The sequence below is a fragment of the Tubulanus polymorphus genome, chromosome 4, assembly GCF_964204645.1.
Source record: "Tubulanus polymorphus chromosome 4, tnTubPoly1.2, whole genome shotgun sequence".
Lineage (NCBI taxonomy): Eukaryota > Metazoa > Nemertea > Palaeonemertea > Tubulaniformes > Tubulanidae > Tubulanus > Tubulanus polymorphus.
Window position 1 is genome coordinate 6169734 of NC_134028.1, and position 15731 is coordinate 6185464.

A 15731-nucleotide genomic window follows, 5' to 3' on the forward strand; every position below is an offset into this window, starting at 1 on the left:
GGGGCCACCTTGTTTTCGATAGCCCACAGATTTTGAAAATACATACTACTGTGCAGTACACGTGGATACCAGGAGACATGTCATTCCTGCTGCAGTTAGCGTTGAGCTAGCCGCGATGATTACCCTACCCTCAGCAGTGAGTTTGAACGGAGTGGAAAATGTAGCCATCGAGCTCCCTAACGGCTTGCCGATCAGAAATACACCACGAACAATGAGCATTGAATTAGTTATGTCATTATTTCTGTAATTCAGATATAATAAATACATCCATTTTCAAAATTAACAGCGATAAACATAAATTATTTGTTATACACATGTAGGTAATTATTCAAATATTGTGTGGTAATTCACAATAAGGTGAAAAAACAGGGCAGTTTTTAACCGAACAAACAAAGCAATGAATATGGAATATAATGACACACAGTTCATAAAACTTCATCAGGACCCAGTTTCCCAGTTGTGTTGGATAAAATTTGACTCAAAACGTTAGAATAAGTTAATTTCTGATGGTTTAACAGTTTAATTAGTTAAATTCTAACCCACAACTGAAAAACTGGCTCCGGGACAATTAATTTGAATAAATAAATATTAAGTCTTCAACATTAAACACCTATGTGCAAAATGCATGACAACTCAAGTCAAGACACAGCCTACTGTGGAATTACGTCTTGAATGTCCTAAAAACATACAGTTAAAACTTTAATCTTACTCTTGGGATATTTTAATGATTTCACTTAATCTACCAACGACCCCATTCACTTCCATATGGAATCTTTAGAGTTGGTGCGCTTTTGTTTTTTGTGATTGCACAACACAAATGGATATTCTTCTACCTGTTGGATTAATCTATTTAGAGGATACAGCAATATCCCTTGTCACAATTCTCAACTTCAACAGACACCCAAAATCAGTGGTTATGGCCGATGTTCATCGTGAAGAACTTATTTCATATTTGGGTCAGAGTTTTCAAATAAATCATTTAATCCAAGTTTGTTTCGCGGTTTCACTGTATCTTAAAGTTTTTCCAAAAATTAGCGCCGATAAGACTAATAAATTAGAAAAGAACCTAAAACTAAAAACAGCCACAACACATTTATAACCCGACTGGTTCATCTCTTATCTATAGAAAACTGCCTAGAACGTAGTACGTATTTCTAGACACATAAATGTTATTAATCTATGTTACAAATGTATGACATTCACAGGACTGAGAACAAAATTCATTTGCATCCGTTTTAGCAGTAGTTGTTACTGTTAACTGTTAACTGTTAAAACAGACGCAAACATTTCTCGAGTCGTGGACATTATTTTTTTTTACAGATTTCGATTAATATGTGTATTTACATCGGTAAATGATCAATAATCATGACCTCAAATTCACAATCAAACACACCACATCTTCTCAAGTTATGAGTTTCCTATCAAAGTAAGTGCTGTTTTCTGTGCCAGAAATCTAACACAGTTTCTACAGTGTTATTTTACAGAGTTACCGTCACTAACTTGTCATTTAAACTAAAATCATTTCTTTTTAAAATGCAGAAATAGAACTCATGAGTGAATAGTCGTCAAAAGAAATATTTGCTCACAAGCCACAAGTTTGACACATGTTTAACCCTTTCAAAGCTTCTACACCACAGTGCGGTGTATAAATTGCTGGGACTTAGTTAGTACACCGCATCGGGGTGTAATGATGTTAACAGTAATTCGTTTTTATTGCCATTGAAAGATAGCAGCATGCATGTCAAACAGTGAAACCCTGCACCACAGTGTAGACGCACTAGAGCGGTGTGCCTTATATTCAACACACTGAGGTGGAATTTTTCTAATTCAGCTCTTTCGGGTATGGTCAAAGGGTTAACAGTTGATGAAATAACCAGGGATGAAAAGTTACCTAAATTTACAACATTATAGCCCGACTTAACCGTTATCCCAATCCTTCATTGTATGCTAGTCGTTTAGGTAATTTTTTTATCCCTGGATATAAAATAATTCATGTTACGTTCAATTCATATCAAGGCCCTGTTCGATATGAGTCGAAACACACATAAATGGAGAACATTTTACAAGGAATACAAAAGTTCTGATAGGTACATTAATAGAGTCTGTATTTACAAATGACATCAGGGTAAAAATTTAGGTTTTTTCAAACATATCTGGTAGAAACCTTACTTAGCCGCACCTCACGAACATCTATCTACCAGTATATTACAAGACTAACTGAGAGAGAAAATGTTTAAGCCAGATTATATATGGACCGCAATATAATTTTAAAACAAATAAACATTGTTGTTAAGATGAATATATTAAATTTCCATGATTCGAAAGTTCAGAAATCAACTGATTTCTGCACAGAAAACCGGGCTGCATTTTAAAAACCATTGTTAGCCTATTGCGGTGAATAACGGCAATATACAGAGCATTTTAAAACCAGAATTATCTGAAATTTGTCCGATCACTCGGACGAGCTAAGATGGCTTGGAAAAATGCGGCCGTTAGCCAGTATTCAATATCGATACAATATTCAAATGATACAAAATTCAAGACAAACCAACAGTGCATTCGTGTTTCATTTTTCGAAGATATAAGCTTCGCTGTTTTTAAAAAAACCATCGAGACCTCATTATTATTTGACCAGTAACTGGACACTGACCAGCCGATCGCGTATCACAGAAATAACGAACGTTTCGAAATTCAAACTGTGAATTAACACGCACGCACGCTCGACACAAAAATCACACGCATTCACACACATTTTGACAACAAATTTTTGTCGAGATTTCTGAGTGTCCTAGAATCCTAATGATGTACAGTTCACAATCTCTACCTTTAGAAAACAGTTCGATATCAGAAACCAAATCCAAGTCCCTATGGCATTTAGGCGAGACCAGAAATAGTTATTTTCTAATCTGGGCCCAGTTCATGAAGGCAAGGACCCAGTTTCACAGTTTGGCATCAAAAAGACAAGTACGACAAGATAAGACTCACAACTGTAGAGCGAGGCCCAGTTTTATCCTGGTCCTGGGTTAATTATTCGTCACTCGAGTTTTAGACAAAGGTGTGGCATATAAATTTTTAAATTGGAACTGGTTTTGCTAGGTTCTGATTCGGCACTAAACAGTTCAGATGCAACATTACAAAACAATGCATCATTCGAAATGAAATTGATTTTAGAACTGGTTTTTGACATATGCCACAGGCACATGGATCCTTTACGGAAACAGACATCTATTAAGTGACGAGATTGATCCGTGTCTTTCTCTGTATTGTGATTAACGAAACGAAATCGATGTGTGTTCCCTTAATCAGCTACATAGCAACTGATATGTGTGAGTTCGACACTACCGTTCCCCATCGACGAAGGGATTCCATATAAAAAATTTAACAGAGTTCGTACATGTGCAAGACCGCAACGGCGCAATAGAGGGCGGTGTCGTGAATCATGAATAAAGTCTTTCTAATGCATCACAGTTCGGCGTTTTCATATTCTGTGCCCGTTCGTACATTTTGCGATCGTTATAATTGCGAGCTCGCCATATTAATGTTTCTTCTATAAAAGACAAACGATAAAAATTCTTAAGTGAAGAGAATATTCCTAGCAAGTCAACCCTTATTTGACAGCCACTCTTAGTATTGCAATTTTGCAAAAATTTGGTTCATTCGTTGTCAATTAAAACGATGTTCAGTTATCTGCCACCTTTATCTGGTCGCAACAGTAACAGATAATCAGAAGTTAACCATCAACCCAGGATCCCAACAGATCAGTCATTCCTGGATATAAGGAGTTTTCAAGGGTGTTTTAAAGGAGAAAATTTCAAATTACTAAGAAGTGTCTGTATCACTTTCATATTCTGATTACATAAGACTCCTATATACTTACTATAATTACGTTCCCTGAAACAGTTTTGTCGTAAATTACTAACGTATTCCTCTTCTACTTGTCTATCTATTTTATATATACTGCCTTTATATTGCGACGTAAAATCAGGCTGCACGTAATACGTTATATGTAAATCAGACGTCTGCCTCGCTATTGTGTATTTACTGAAACAAAACAAAATAAATGCATTAGAACGACTAATTGAATACCACGACTATTGAATACCATTGGCAGACGGCAAAAGATGGTCGAATTTTTCTTATAGGAGAATTAAACCTACCTAGTCTTTTGCAAGCTGAAGGCCGGGTCGCCGACTAACCAGCTACCCATGAAAGACAGTAAAACTAGGATGATTATTGGAGCTAATTGGACTAGAAGTATGTAGCCACTCTGAAATTAAAGACAGACACATCAGCTTCGAGTTATCAATACGATTATACGCAAACAGTCGCTTTTCATTTTACCTCTTCGCGTTGTTGACTTTGTTGAGGGTTGTGTCGTCTTTGGCGAGAATGTCTGTACAAGTTAGTGGCTGAAATGAACACAGTAAACAGTCATAACATACCGAAAACATATTTTGATTTTTTCTCATTTGAATTCAGTTCAGTTATACTTACATCCAAATCCACCTCCAAAAAACATGTTGAATAGTTCCTCTGCCGATATGTCAGCTGAAACCAAGAGAAAAACAGTGAATTTGTGTTTGTTGTTGATGTAGAAAGAACATTTTGAATTGTGCTTTAGAAATATGTGATTAAAAAGATTTTCTAAGGCACATTTTCAGAATTTGAGGGGCCAACTCAGAATTTGAGTTTTTGTACCCTAAAAATTCCAAAATACTATTTTGAGGGTTTGTTTTGGTGACTTTATTCACCTTAGTTACCTAAACAAACCCTCAATATTGGATTTTGGAATTTTAGGGGGGCCGTACTAAACCTGTAACAAAATTAATTTCAAACCGAAACATAAAACGACGCGTACCTTCGAAACCGCCTCTAGTGTAATCATAGTATTCATAACCGTCTGTGTGTGAGCCACGTCGTCGCATGTTGTTCGATTGAGTCGACTCTTCACCGTACAAGTCGTAACGTTGTTTCTTTTCCGGGTCGTTCAAAACGGCGAAGGCGTTTCCGATAGCTGCAAAAATAATCAGATAACAGAACGAATGTTGTCGTAACTGGCAACTTTTCGAAGCTTTCATTTTGATTCTTATTTCTATCTATTACCCCCGACGTTTTCACTGACTCAATCTGCGCTGCTAAGAATTCAATCAATTAACGCAGTCAAATACATAAGACAAAGACAGAAACTGTTTTATTATGCATGACTTAGCACAATCACAACATATTCCCTGACTTCTCCCTGAGTTTCATACTTTACAAAAATCCCTGATTTTTTCAGAAAACAGAAAAATCCCTGACTTTTCCCTGATTTCCAGCTAAGTGGCCACCCGGTTTTATCAACTTGCTGCTAGCTTGATCCACTCAGCCGTTTCTGAAGCAAGTTCCATAGAAATAGAAGTCTGGAGTTCTGAATGTCTTATTGAAAACTGACTAATCGTAACCTGAGGAAGAATCGCACCTGTTTTTTTTCATTCATGCACCGTTCAAAATGAACCCATTTGCTAAAATCTAAATTAAAATATATACCTTTGAAAGCTTCCGTAGCTCCAGGGGCTTTATTTTTGTCGGGATGCATTTGAAGGGCGAGTTTCCGATACGCTTTTTTTAGATCATTTTCGGATGTATCTCGCCCTACGCCGAGAATCTGATAATAATCTTTGCATCTCTTCACCCTGAAAACAAAAAGAAAATCAACTGAGATTCAAATAAAGTGCAAGATAGCAAGATCTTAGTCTGATATTGATAATACAGCGAAACCTAATCCAGATGAGTTCAACGAATGAATATCTGAATATGGGTTTATTCTAAGTCTACTTAGTAAAACCAACCTTTTTACGGCTTCTAGCTGTTCCGGAGTATAATCCTTAGCCGCTGTGGACTCCGTCTTGGCACTGTCGCGTTGTTGTTCGGAATTTACGGACGATGAAGAGTTCTGTCTCGATGAAGATGAGAACGGCTGCCGTTGTCGAGGCCCGTTTTCACTTGTCGGACTGTCTGCATCTGAAGTAGCATCGCCGTTTGTTTGTTTGTGTTGAAGTCGTTCTAAAAGTTCTGAAATCGTGAACCAAAAAAATATTTAATAGAATTTGTGAAGTACCTGTTCAATTAAGGTGAATTGATTAACCTTTCCTAAAAATTAGCTTTTGAATATATTTAATTAACTAAACTTAAGGTATGTCCGAGAAATGTTAGGTAGCCGGTAGGTAGATGGGTTAGGTTTGGCCCAAGACGTTGTTTGGAAACAATAGCCAGTAACAAGTCTCGGCAGACTTTTTAGAAATAATATGTACGTAGAGATAAATAATTTTAAGTTTCCAGTCTTTCATGTTTCTTGTCAGGCCAATGGCAACAGAGTCGGGCGGATTTTCAGCAATGTTTTCTTTCTATAAATTCATGCAACTGCTAGATATTCTAAAGGAGAAACTAAATCATTTTCGCTTTAGTGCTGACGATGAATCGGAACTGGGGGATGTAGACTTAAAAATGTTTTTTGTTGGAATTCCCATTTCAGATTTCTGAAATTCCCCCAGCATCCAAAGGAGGCGAAAAGTGCAGGTACCTTTGGCTCTATTCGACGGATAGAGTTTTTCTGCTTTATTTAAGAATTTCAGCGCTCGTTCGATATCGCCCGTATTGATGGCTTTAATCGCTATATTGATGCATTTTTCGCTGTCATCTTTATTGCCGTCCATTTTTAGAGACAACTCACGCATCCGCTTCCGCCGGGTATTAACCCCTTTATCAATCCAATATTCATTTATTGAAACTCAAATAAGACTTTCCAAAAATGTTTTTCTAAACTTGTGCTCCTCCCTAATAAATAAGATCCTTTCGAAAATCATTCATTCGCCCAGGCTAATTCATTATATCCTAAATTGAGGCTAGGCCCAACTAGGTTTGTTTCGGAGCCACCCTCCTCATTCTCATTCTCAAGGTCGCTGACCGAAATTATAAAATCCCTTTTCAAAAACAATTTATTGCCAAATTTACGCCCCAATCTGATTTATCAATGCTGTCCAAATTATGGTCAAATGGTAATTCAAATGCTTTGATATCATAATGAGCTTTGAAAAGTAACTGACATTCCTCTGGAGTCGAAATCAAACTGTTTAAAGTTATGTGTATGATGAATCATGATGATGCCTGGAAACCTTCACCCTTGGCCTTGTAACAACTGGGTTTTTACTGTTCTGGGAATTCCATTCTCGTAGGCATAGGTTTAGTGTGGATACTTGTTCTTAAATATTAGTATATAGGATTTCTATTATTATCTAGCATTTATTATTGTAGGCCTACCCAAGTTAAGATAGATAAACTAGATGAGCAAGATCTCTAAATGTTATCCAATTGATCAGTACCAGTATTTTTAGTGCCAGTGGGCCTATGGATCTTTGAATATAGTTATGTTCTCGCGCAATCTAAGCTCAAAAATGAATTTTGTGAGCTTGGACTCTCTTCTATGACGAGGCTTTCCTGCCCATTAATAGACATGAAATTTGACCTATATAGACCTGCTATGCATTATTCAGGCCTAAACAAGCATACTAGCTTACATGACATACTCTGGAATGAACTTATGTTGGTCATGGAGACCAAAATAAACCGCATACAAAAGTGATTACGTTTCAAAATAGCAGAATGATTTTTAATTCATTTGAACTAATTTTTTAATCGCTATTTTTTCTATTGTAGATATGAGAAGTGCTTATGATTGGTCACATTTCTTATCACAATGGCTTATTGCTGGACCTTGTTCTTCACTGCTGCTGATAAGATGATAGAATATCATTATAAGAAGTGTTGGTAAGAGACGTGTACTGTTGTAGCAGTGTGTGATAAGTGTCAGTCGTGCGTCAAAGCCTTGTGTAAAATTTCGCAATTTAATTGTAAAATCAGGAGTTCACGTGTCGACCAACATAAACTGGGACAAGATGAAAAATCTATGTTTTTATGGCGGTGTATTTTTGCTCGCTTTATATTGTGCCGTCGAAACTGTACCATTGTATTTGTATCCAAATTCCGTGCGCCATTTTAGAAATTTCGGCTTGGACCCGGAAGCCAACATGAATGCAGTAAGTAGATTTAGGCAATACCAGTAAATGTTTGAGTGTGAGTCTGCTACAATAGAGTAAATATATTATGCATGATATACAAGGACCAGTTTGCTAGAGTACTGAAATCTGGTTTGCCAGTTTATGGGTCGGAACCCTTTACACTACCATAGTGTACCTTGAGCAAGAAAATTATCCTCATTGTCTCTCCACCTTAGGTACTAACTCAGTGCTAACTACCATAGCTCAGATGTTACTTCTTCTCAGAGTGAAATAAGAGAGATACAAATTGATAAACATAACAAAGATCACATAGTTTAGGGGTAATGATAGCAAAGTCTGAGCACATTGATCGAAGTGTACCACAAAGAATGACTTAGAAGAATATACTGGTATGTCAGTTACGTGGTATATGTCATTGACCTTCTGAGGATATTTCAACTTTGAGCACTTTTTGCGCTGAAATAGTGTTTAAGTCATAATGTGTATGCTGGAGAGTAAAGCCAGGAAACGTAGACATTCAGTTATATACATTGTCTTTATAGTCTCAGTTGATAACTAGTAAAGGCTATCCATGCGAGGAATATGATGTTATAACGGAAGACGGTTACATTCTGACCATTCAAAGAATTCCGTATGGTCGAGGACAGAAACCAGGTCAGTAGAATGTTTGATAATCAAAACTTAATCGTTTGAGGCTAGAACCTGGTCCGATATGAATGGTATATAGGTTGCGCTATCACTCCTCGATTCCATAGAAATTCCTTCTAAATAGAAAATGCTTTTAAAGGTGCTTGAAACTCCTTTTATTTGAACAAAATGCCCAAAACTCCTCTCAAACTTTTGAGAAATAGGCATTTAGGAATTTTGAAATTAGGATATGAAAGTTGTGAACACTTCCTCAAAATATGAAATTTTCCTTTTAAAACACCTTGAAAACTCCTTATAGGCCTATCCAGGAATGACTGATCTGTAAACTGACCCCTGATCTGTAAACTGACCCTGATATAGCTTATGTAGCTATGTAGAATTTTAATTTTTCTCTAGGTCCAAGAGAAGTTGTATTCTTGCAGCATGGTTTATTGGGTACGTCAACAAACTTCCTGACGAATCTAGTCAATGAGAGTTTCGCGTATATTCTGGCTGATCAAGGATTTGACGTTTGGCTCGGTAACGTACGTGGATGTACGTACGGCAGACGCCATGTGAAATTAAACGTAAAAGATGTCGAATTCTGGGATTTTTCGTAAGTTTGTCTGAATAAATGAGTAAATATTAAAGTAAAGCCTCAGAATTACTATACCAAAAATCTGACACTTGATAGTTCAGGACTTAGGCCTCTTTACATTTTTCTATCTTAGTTGGGATGAAATGGCGCTAAAAGACTTGCCAGCGATGATCTCACAAGCTCTAAAAATCAGCAATGTTAAACAATTAAATTACGTCGGATTCTCGCAAGGAACTATGATTGGTTACGCCGGATTCAGCAGAAATCAGACGCTCGGCAAACAGATAAAGAGTTTCATGGCCTTGGGGCCAGTGTCGACTTTGAAATACATCGGTAGTCCACTAAAATATTTTGCCCCAATTGTGAAAGAACGGACGGTGAGTTTACTAAACCTAAGCTGTTATTACCGGGTAGCTATAGATTATTGTTTGATTAAATTGTGTTGTATTAATTTTCAGTTAGTCGATTGGTTGATTGATCTAGGTGAATTCCTGCCAAGTGATGGTGTCATGAAATGGATTGGTAAACACGCTTGTTTATCAGAACTTTCATATGTGTGCGCCGATTTCCTCTTTCTCATTGCTGGACAAGACGCCAAACAACTTAATAAGGTAACTTCAAACGAACTTCATGCTTTTTTCCTGAAATTTAATACGGTATTGGTATATGCGTATACCAATAAGGTTGTTAAACTTTAAACTAGGATATGAATATGATATCATAACTTTTTTGTCAATGGTTACAGACCCGTTTGCCTGTTTATTTGACTCACACTCCTGGTGGAACCTCGTGGAAGAATATCATTCACTATGGGCAGGTATATTACCATACCTTCACTGAGTCACTGTCATCATCAGTGGATTTTCAAAATAGATTAACTTTGTTCCTCATTTTTCGTAGGCCGTTTTAAATGGAAAATTCCAGATGTTCGATTATGGAAGTGCGGAAAAAAATATCGCCAAATATGGAACGGTAAATAGTGTTTTAGATAAAACTATTCAAACTCATTTAATGTTTGAAAATGGTAATTGATTTTTTATATCTAATATTTCATACTCTGACTCAATTGTTCCATAACATCTGTCAACGTCTCCTTGAAATTCATAGGAAATTCATGAAATAGAAGCTTCTAATTTTCAAATTTGATTACTATACATAATCTTTGTGTCATTTTCAGAATACTCCACCGGTTTACAACCCAGCTGACATGAACGTGCCCGCCGGATTATTCTGGGGTGGCCGAGATCTGCTCGCCGATCCCGGGGACGTCAACGTTTTACTTCCGCAGTTGAAGAAGGTGATCGCGAATGTACCCGTACCGTCGTTTGAACATTTGGATTTCATTTGGGCGGTGAATGCCACCGGTTTCGTTTACATGAAAATCATTGATTTCTATAAGCTAATGTGATCATATGATCTTCGATAAAAATCTCTCTTCACAAGTATTTAAGATCATTGCAGATATTCACCAAAAAAAACAAGTAAAACTGATATCAAGTTCATTTGCAATTACGTGACCATAGTGTCAAATTTTTTCACTCAACCGTGGAATTTTTAATGTCAAATCCTGTACTTCTGAAAAATCCGGTCCTAAGCATTACGAAAAATTATTTACACACAAGATTTCATGGGTATCGAAAGAATCTAGAAATCGTAAGAAAAGTTAAATGTGCTATTTTTTATGAAATGATTAATGAGATGAGCAATGCTATGTACATCTAGTTTTTATTATTTACTGTTTACGATAAGTCTTGAATCACTGGAGCCAGTTCCATATTTGTTGGTTAAAAGATTGAATGAATTCAAACTCCACAGCGATTTTACCTCATGACTGTGGAACTGGCTCCTACATTTAACCAGTATTCTATTTTTTACATGAAATAAAGTATATGTATTTTATCACGGCATCTTCTGATAATTTTATGAAAATTCTATTCCATGTTGGTGCTATGTTATATCATGATATGGTATATATATATATATATAGTTTATGAAACATTCATACAATGTATTTTCTATGTGTAGCTAAATGATTATGGTTCTGAGTTTTAATGAAAAAGTATTTAAAGCACATCAATGAACGAAATGAGGATTATGCATTTTCATGTACGCTATGTTACAATTTTATGAATAATGGATGCACCTTATGTACTGTATGTTATGTTGTCATTGTTTGAAAAAATGTATGCTTGGGATAACACTACCATTGGACTGTAGGATGGATGTATATCGTTGCTACTTCAGTAACTCAAGGGTCAAATTTAACTCAGAACTGTGGAACCGGGCTCTGCTGATTGCATATTCTTGAAATTCATTCAAGTGGTCAAATATGTTTGATTAAAAGATGGTTAATAAACGTCAGATAAGTTCATTTGTAACGTGTAGCACGCTTGTTTTATTTGATTGATAGGATCTCAAGTGCTCGACTGCAGGAATAAGAGAAAGGCATACATTTCTAAATAACCAAACCTGAGTCATGTTTAATTTAGAAAGACAATACAAAGGTACCTGGTGTTGCTTAATTTATTTGCGAATTGCTGTATTGCGTCAATATTGACAAAGTTAATCACTATCAAGACTTGATAACCTGTTACAGTTTTACTGATAACATATTTCAAAAAGCTGTTATTGTTCCGCTTTTTACTTGTATTAAATCTTCAAGTTTCTTCTGCTTCTTTATTGTATAGAATATAGCAGAGTCTCCTATAGTCTATGATTATTGGAACCAAATGAATACTGTTATGAATCATGGAATTAGGATAACTACGCTTAGAATGGTTTGTATATAAACTAAAGCACATGTTCCTGCTTGATATTACTGTATTTACAGTGAACTCAACAAAAAGGACTCATTGTTGATAAACTGTATGCAGGTCATATGTGGGGCATTTATGCAATTACTAATGAAGATTTATATATGAAATCTAATGACGTTTTTGTCCGCTGACATTCAATAGGTCACATGACTAACTTTATCATATCATCGAGAGAGACAGATAACATTTGTTTTGTAGTTCATTTGTGTCAAGCTTCTAGTCACTAGCTGAGCATTTCTATGCCTTAGAATGCAGATTTTTCATGTTATAACAAGCTTGCTTATTTGTATTTCAAATTCAGCAGGAAGGTCGTACGTTGAAACTGGCACTACCTTGAAAATATGGGAATCGTTGCGAGAATATTCAGAAATACTGACAAAGTCTGGTTTAACAATGACTCAACAGACTGCCGATGACTTTGTCAGACTGATGAGAAAATTTCATCGAATTCAAGAAAGTCTTGCAGCTGATGGACTAATGAATGGGATATTGAGTGGAAAATATGATCCGGATGTGTTCAGAAATGCTGTAAGTCTCTATCAACTTTAAACTCCTTCCTTGTTTATTTTTCTGTCTTGAAGAAACAGACCAAATGTCATCGGAATACTTACTCATTGGTTTGTTCATTAAAGATGTTTGAATATTGGACATAATTCTTTATTTTGATATTCCTTTAGAGTCAGCTTATCACAAGTAAAGGATACGTGTGTGAAGAGCATACAGTTGTAACCGAGGATGGTTATATTTTAGGATTGCAGAGAATTCCTCATGGACGCCGCTCTCACAACAGATCAGGTAAAATCTTGGTGGGAAAATTTGATATCATTCATTTATCCTCATCAATATGGTTGGGAGTTTAACTTTTTATTTTGAACACTTCTGTGGAGTGAGGTATTTACCATGTAGTTAAAACGTGTACATATGTATTGTATTTTGTTATAAGAAATTGAAGGTCACTATGATGAAATATAGATAAGTGAAAATATTTATTCAAAAGGCTAATAATAACCCTTAAATGAACTACCGGGTACTTATTTCAAATTTTGTCCAAAGAGAGTACCAGTGCTGAAAGTTAGAAATGGTGGGGAAGTTGCCATTAGCTCCTATTCATATGTTTGAAAGCGAAATCGAACTGTCTCGGGACAAGATGATTTTGTGAAACTGATTCAATTTTTGATTTATTTTCTGACAGGTCCTCGTCGAGTAGCTTTTCTACAGCATGGTTTACTGGCCAGCGCTACCAATTTTCTGGCAAACTCGGCGAATGACAGTCTAGGGTTCATGTTAGCGGACAATGGTTTCGACGTGTGGCTGGGAAATGTACGAGGCAATACTTATTCGAGGAAGCACAAATATCTCAATCCTGATAAGGATCACGCGTTCTGGAATTTCACGTGAGTTTTTCATGATTATCACATTTCAAAAATATGATTTCAACCCAAACCAATTTTGTATTGATATATGCTCAAATTTTCCGTTACTATAAGTAAGATGACCGCTGAAGGTTTTTTCAAGAAAAAACCGGTGAAAATCAGAATTTTAAGGTTGCTTGGGACTTCAGATTATTCTCTGCTTTGTTTATCAAGGGCATTGAGTTTGTCGGGTTGTCTAGCATCACCAAGTGGGCATGATGTCCCTGGACCCCTAGTTAATCTTTGCATTTTTCAGCTGGGACGATATGGCCTCCAAGGATTTACCGGCAATGCTGGACTACGTGCTGAAAGTAACCAATCAGACACAGCTAGTATACATCGGTCACTCACAAGGTACAATGATGGGATTTGCGGAGTTCAATCGGAACAAGGAACTCGCAGAGAAAGTGCATACTTTTGTCGCTCTAGCTCCTGTAGCCAACATCAGCAATATGATCAGCCCGATCAAAGATATTCTACCATTCGCTCATGAATTAAAGGTATTTCTACTTCGAAGATTGTGATAGTACATGTATAGTTCATTCCGTTTTATATTGAAATGATGGGAAAATGTGATTTTTTAAAATAATTGCAGGTGATTTATGAATTGTTTGGCACTGGCGAATTTTTTTCCAGTTCAAAACTGATAAAATGGTTTGTCAGAACAGCATGTAGAGAACCTTGGGTGGAACTCTGCGAAGATTTCATATTTCTGTTGGCCGGATTTGATTTTTCTCGCCTGAACACGGTATGTAATTCAATTTTCTATTACTGCATCAAGTCCAAAGTAACATCTAGATGCAAGTAACCTGAATGAACTAAGTAGATAACACAGAAAGCCTACATTGTTATCCATAAAGGATGTCCCATTGATCACACCTGCCCTTGAAGAAATTTGTCCACTTCCTTACTACCCCCTCCCATTGTCCACAGTAGTCCAAAGTTCATAAACCCCTCGACCTTGGACGTTTTTTTCTTGGACGTTTTTTTCATTTTCCCTTAAACTATCAAATTAGAAAATAAACATAGAAATAGTCACACAGTATTTGAATGAATCTTTCAGACAAGGATTCCAGTGTATCTGTCTCATACTCCAGCTGGAACATCAGTAAAGAATATGGTTCACTATGCACAGGTAAAGATGGGGTCCTTTAGTTAAAATTTGACCGTGGATCCTGAATATGTTATATCTACGTAATTTTAACTCAATTGTCAACTCTTCAATTCACAACTGGGAGACTCCTGGGTCCAGATGTTCCACATTATAAGCCTTTTTATTCGCATTATGAATCAGATACGGTTTCTTTTCTAAAGGCAGTGAAATTAAGACAATTTCAAATGTATGATTACGGAATGGAAGGAAATATGAAGATTTATCATCAGGTAAACTGCTGAAAATAAAGGGAGTTTAGAGATACAGGATTTGCAGACTAGCAAAACTTTTCTGGTGCATCTGGGCACACTGCGATCATAACATGACACCATTATTTGCATATGATTCACAGACAATGTAATTCGATATGAATTGTATATTTCAATTTTCAGATCACTCCTCCAATTTACAACGTTTCTACGATGAAAACTCCAGTTGTTTTATACTCGGGAGGAAAGGACTGGTTGGCAGATCCGACAGATGTAAAGCGTTTGATTCCACAACTCAAAAATGTCGTTCGCAATCGTTTTATTCCGTCGTACAACCATCTCGATTTCATTTGGGCAATTGACGCTAATAGGATGGTCTATGATGATTTGATAAATTTTCTCAAAAGGTCTTTGCTACACTAAGACTTGTCAAATCCTGAATTGAATCTAATCTAGAGTGAGAATGGGATTTTCAATCCCAAATCTCGATTAAGTGGCTTTAACTGGAATTTAGGTTTTACTTCAATACCATTGATTCGTCAGTATTTTACTTATGTCCATTGAGAACTCGGTTAATGTAACTACCGGTGATGAATAAATAGAAATATGTTCATAATTCAGTTAATTTTTTACTGATTCTCTTCACAATCCACTAAATTAGACAGATAACATTATCAATGCAGAAAATACACTAGGTCATAGCTTAACGGTATGTACTTTCAAGTGAATAAATTGCATCCAACCTAAACCCATATATTCTTGTTGCCTCCATGTCTACAGGATCAGGTGTGACTTTTTTTTTTTGCTTTGAACTGCCCTACCCCACGTGAAGCTCCATGGTCAGTTTAATATTTGGTCCATC

At 36.3% G+C, this 15731-nt stretch overlaps 3 protein-coding genes across 3 annotated transcripts; 2 read left to right on the top strand and 1 right to left on the bottom strand.

Annotated features, from left to right (window-relative positions):
* Nucleotides 1-237: 237 nt before the first annotated feature.
* LOC141903852 (dnaJ homolog subfamily B member 14-like) lies at nucleotides 238-6698 on the bottom strand. The gene is made up of 9 exons (XM_074792198.1): nucleotides 6560-6698; nucleotides 5829-6051; nucleotides 5527-5672; nucleotides 4859-5014; nucleotides 4495-4548; nucleotides 4342-4409; nucleotides 4158-4267; nucleotides 3878-4041; nucleotides 238-3547 (listed from the first exon to the last, which is right to left on the bottom strand). Exons 1-9 carry the CDS (start codon nucleotides 6690-6692, stop codon nucleotides 3438-3440), a joined length of 1164 nt encoding a protein of 387 aa, XP_074648299.1. The 5' UTR covers nucleotides 6693-6698; the 3' UTR covers nucleotides 238-3437.
* Nucleotides 6699-7698: 1000 nt separating this feature from the next.
* LOC141903234 (gastric triacylglycerol lipase-like) lies at nucleotides 7699-12452 on the top strand. The gene is made up of 10 exons (XM_074791315.1): nucleotides 7699-8072; nucleotides 8597-8708; nucleotides 9099-9297; nucleotides 9413-9656; nucleotides 9738-9890; nucleotides 10025-10096; nucleotides 10180-10251; nucleotides 10457-11783; nucleotides 11967-12056; nucleotides 12397-12452. Exons 1-8 carry the CDS (start codon nucleotides 7932-7934, stop codon nucleotides 10685-10687), a joined length of 1224 nt encoding a protein of 407 aa, XP_074647416.1. The 5' UTR covers nucleotides 7699-7931; the 3' UTR covers nucleotides 10688-11783; nucleotides 11967-12056; nucleotides 12397-12452.
* On the top strand, nucleotides 12263-15595 carry LOC141903233 (gastric triacylglycerol lipase-like). Its single transcript, XM_074791314.1, has 8 exons — nucleotides 12263-12623; nucleotides 12773-12890; nucleotides 13288-13489; nucleotides 13764-14007; nucleotides 14103-14255; nucleotides 14571-14642; nucleotides 14822-14890; nucleotides 15053-15595. The coding sequence occupies exons 1-8, from the start codon at nucleotides 12345-12347 to the stop codon at nucleotides 15290-15292; spliced, it is 1377 nt and encodes a 458-aa protein (XP_074647415.1). The 5' UTR covers nucleotides 12263-12344; the 3' UTR covers nucleotides 15293-15595.
* Nucleotides 15596-15731: the final 136 nt, after the last annotated feature.

Bases quoted from the DNA above. Each gene is read 5' to 3' on its own strand.
- LOC141903234 (XM_074791315.1), top strand. From the start codon at position 7,932: ATGAAAAATCTATGTTTTTATGGCGGTGTATTTTTGCTCGCTTTATAT. The intron at 8,073-8,596 runs GTAAGTAGATTT...TTGTCTTTATAG, and splicing joins CGGAAGCCAACATGAATGCA to TCTCAGTTGATAACTAGTAA. The intron at 10,252-10,456 runs GTAAATAGTGTT...TGTCATTTTCAG, and splicing joins ATATCGCCAAATATGGAACG to AATACTCCACCGGTTTACAA.
- LOC141903233 (XM_074791314.1), top strand. From the start codon at position 12,345: ATGCAGATTTTTCATGTTATAACAAGCTTGCTTATTTGTATTTCAAAT. The intron at 14,008-14,102 runs GTATTTCTACTT...AAATAATTGCAG, and splicing joins CATTCGCTCATGAATTAAAG to GTGATTTATGAATTGTTTGG. The intron at 14,643-14,821 runs GTAAAGATGGGG...TCTTTTCTAAAG, and splicing joins ATATGGTTCACTATGCACAG to GCAGTGAAATTAAGACAATT.
- LOC141903852 (XM_074792198.1), bottom strand. From the start codon at position 6,692: ATGGACGGCAATAAAGATGACAGCGAAAAATGCATCAATATAGCGATT. The intron at 6,052-6,559 runs GTACCTGCACTT...TCACGATTTCAG, and splicing joins TCCGTCGAATAGAGCCAAAG to AACTTTTAGAACGACTTCAA. The intron at 5,673-5,828 runs GTTGGTTTTACT...TTTTGTTTTCAG, and splicing joins CAGCTAGAAGCCGTAAAAAG to GGTGAAGAGATGCAAAGATT.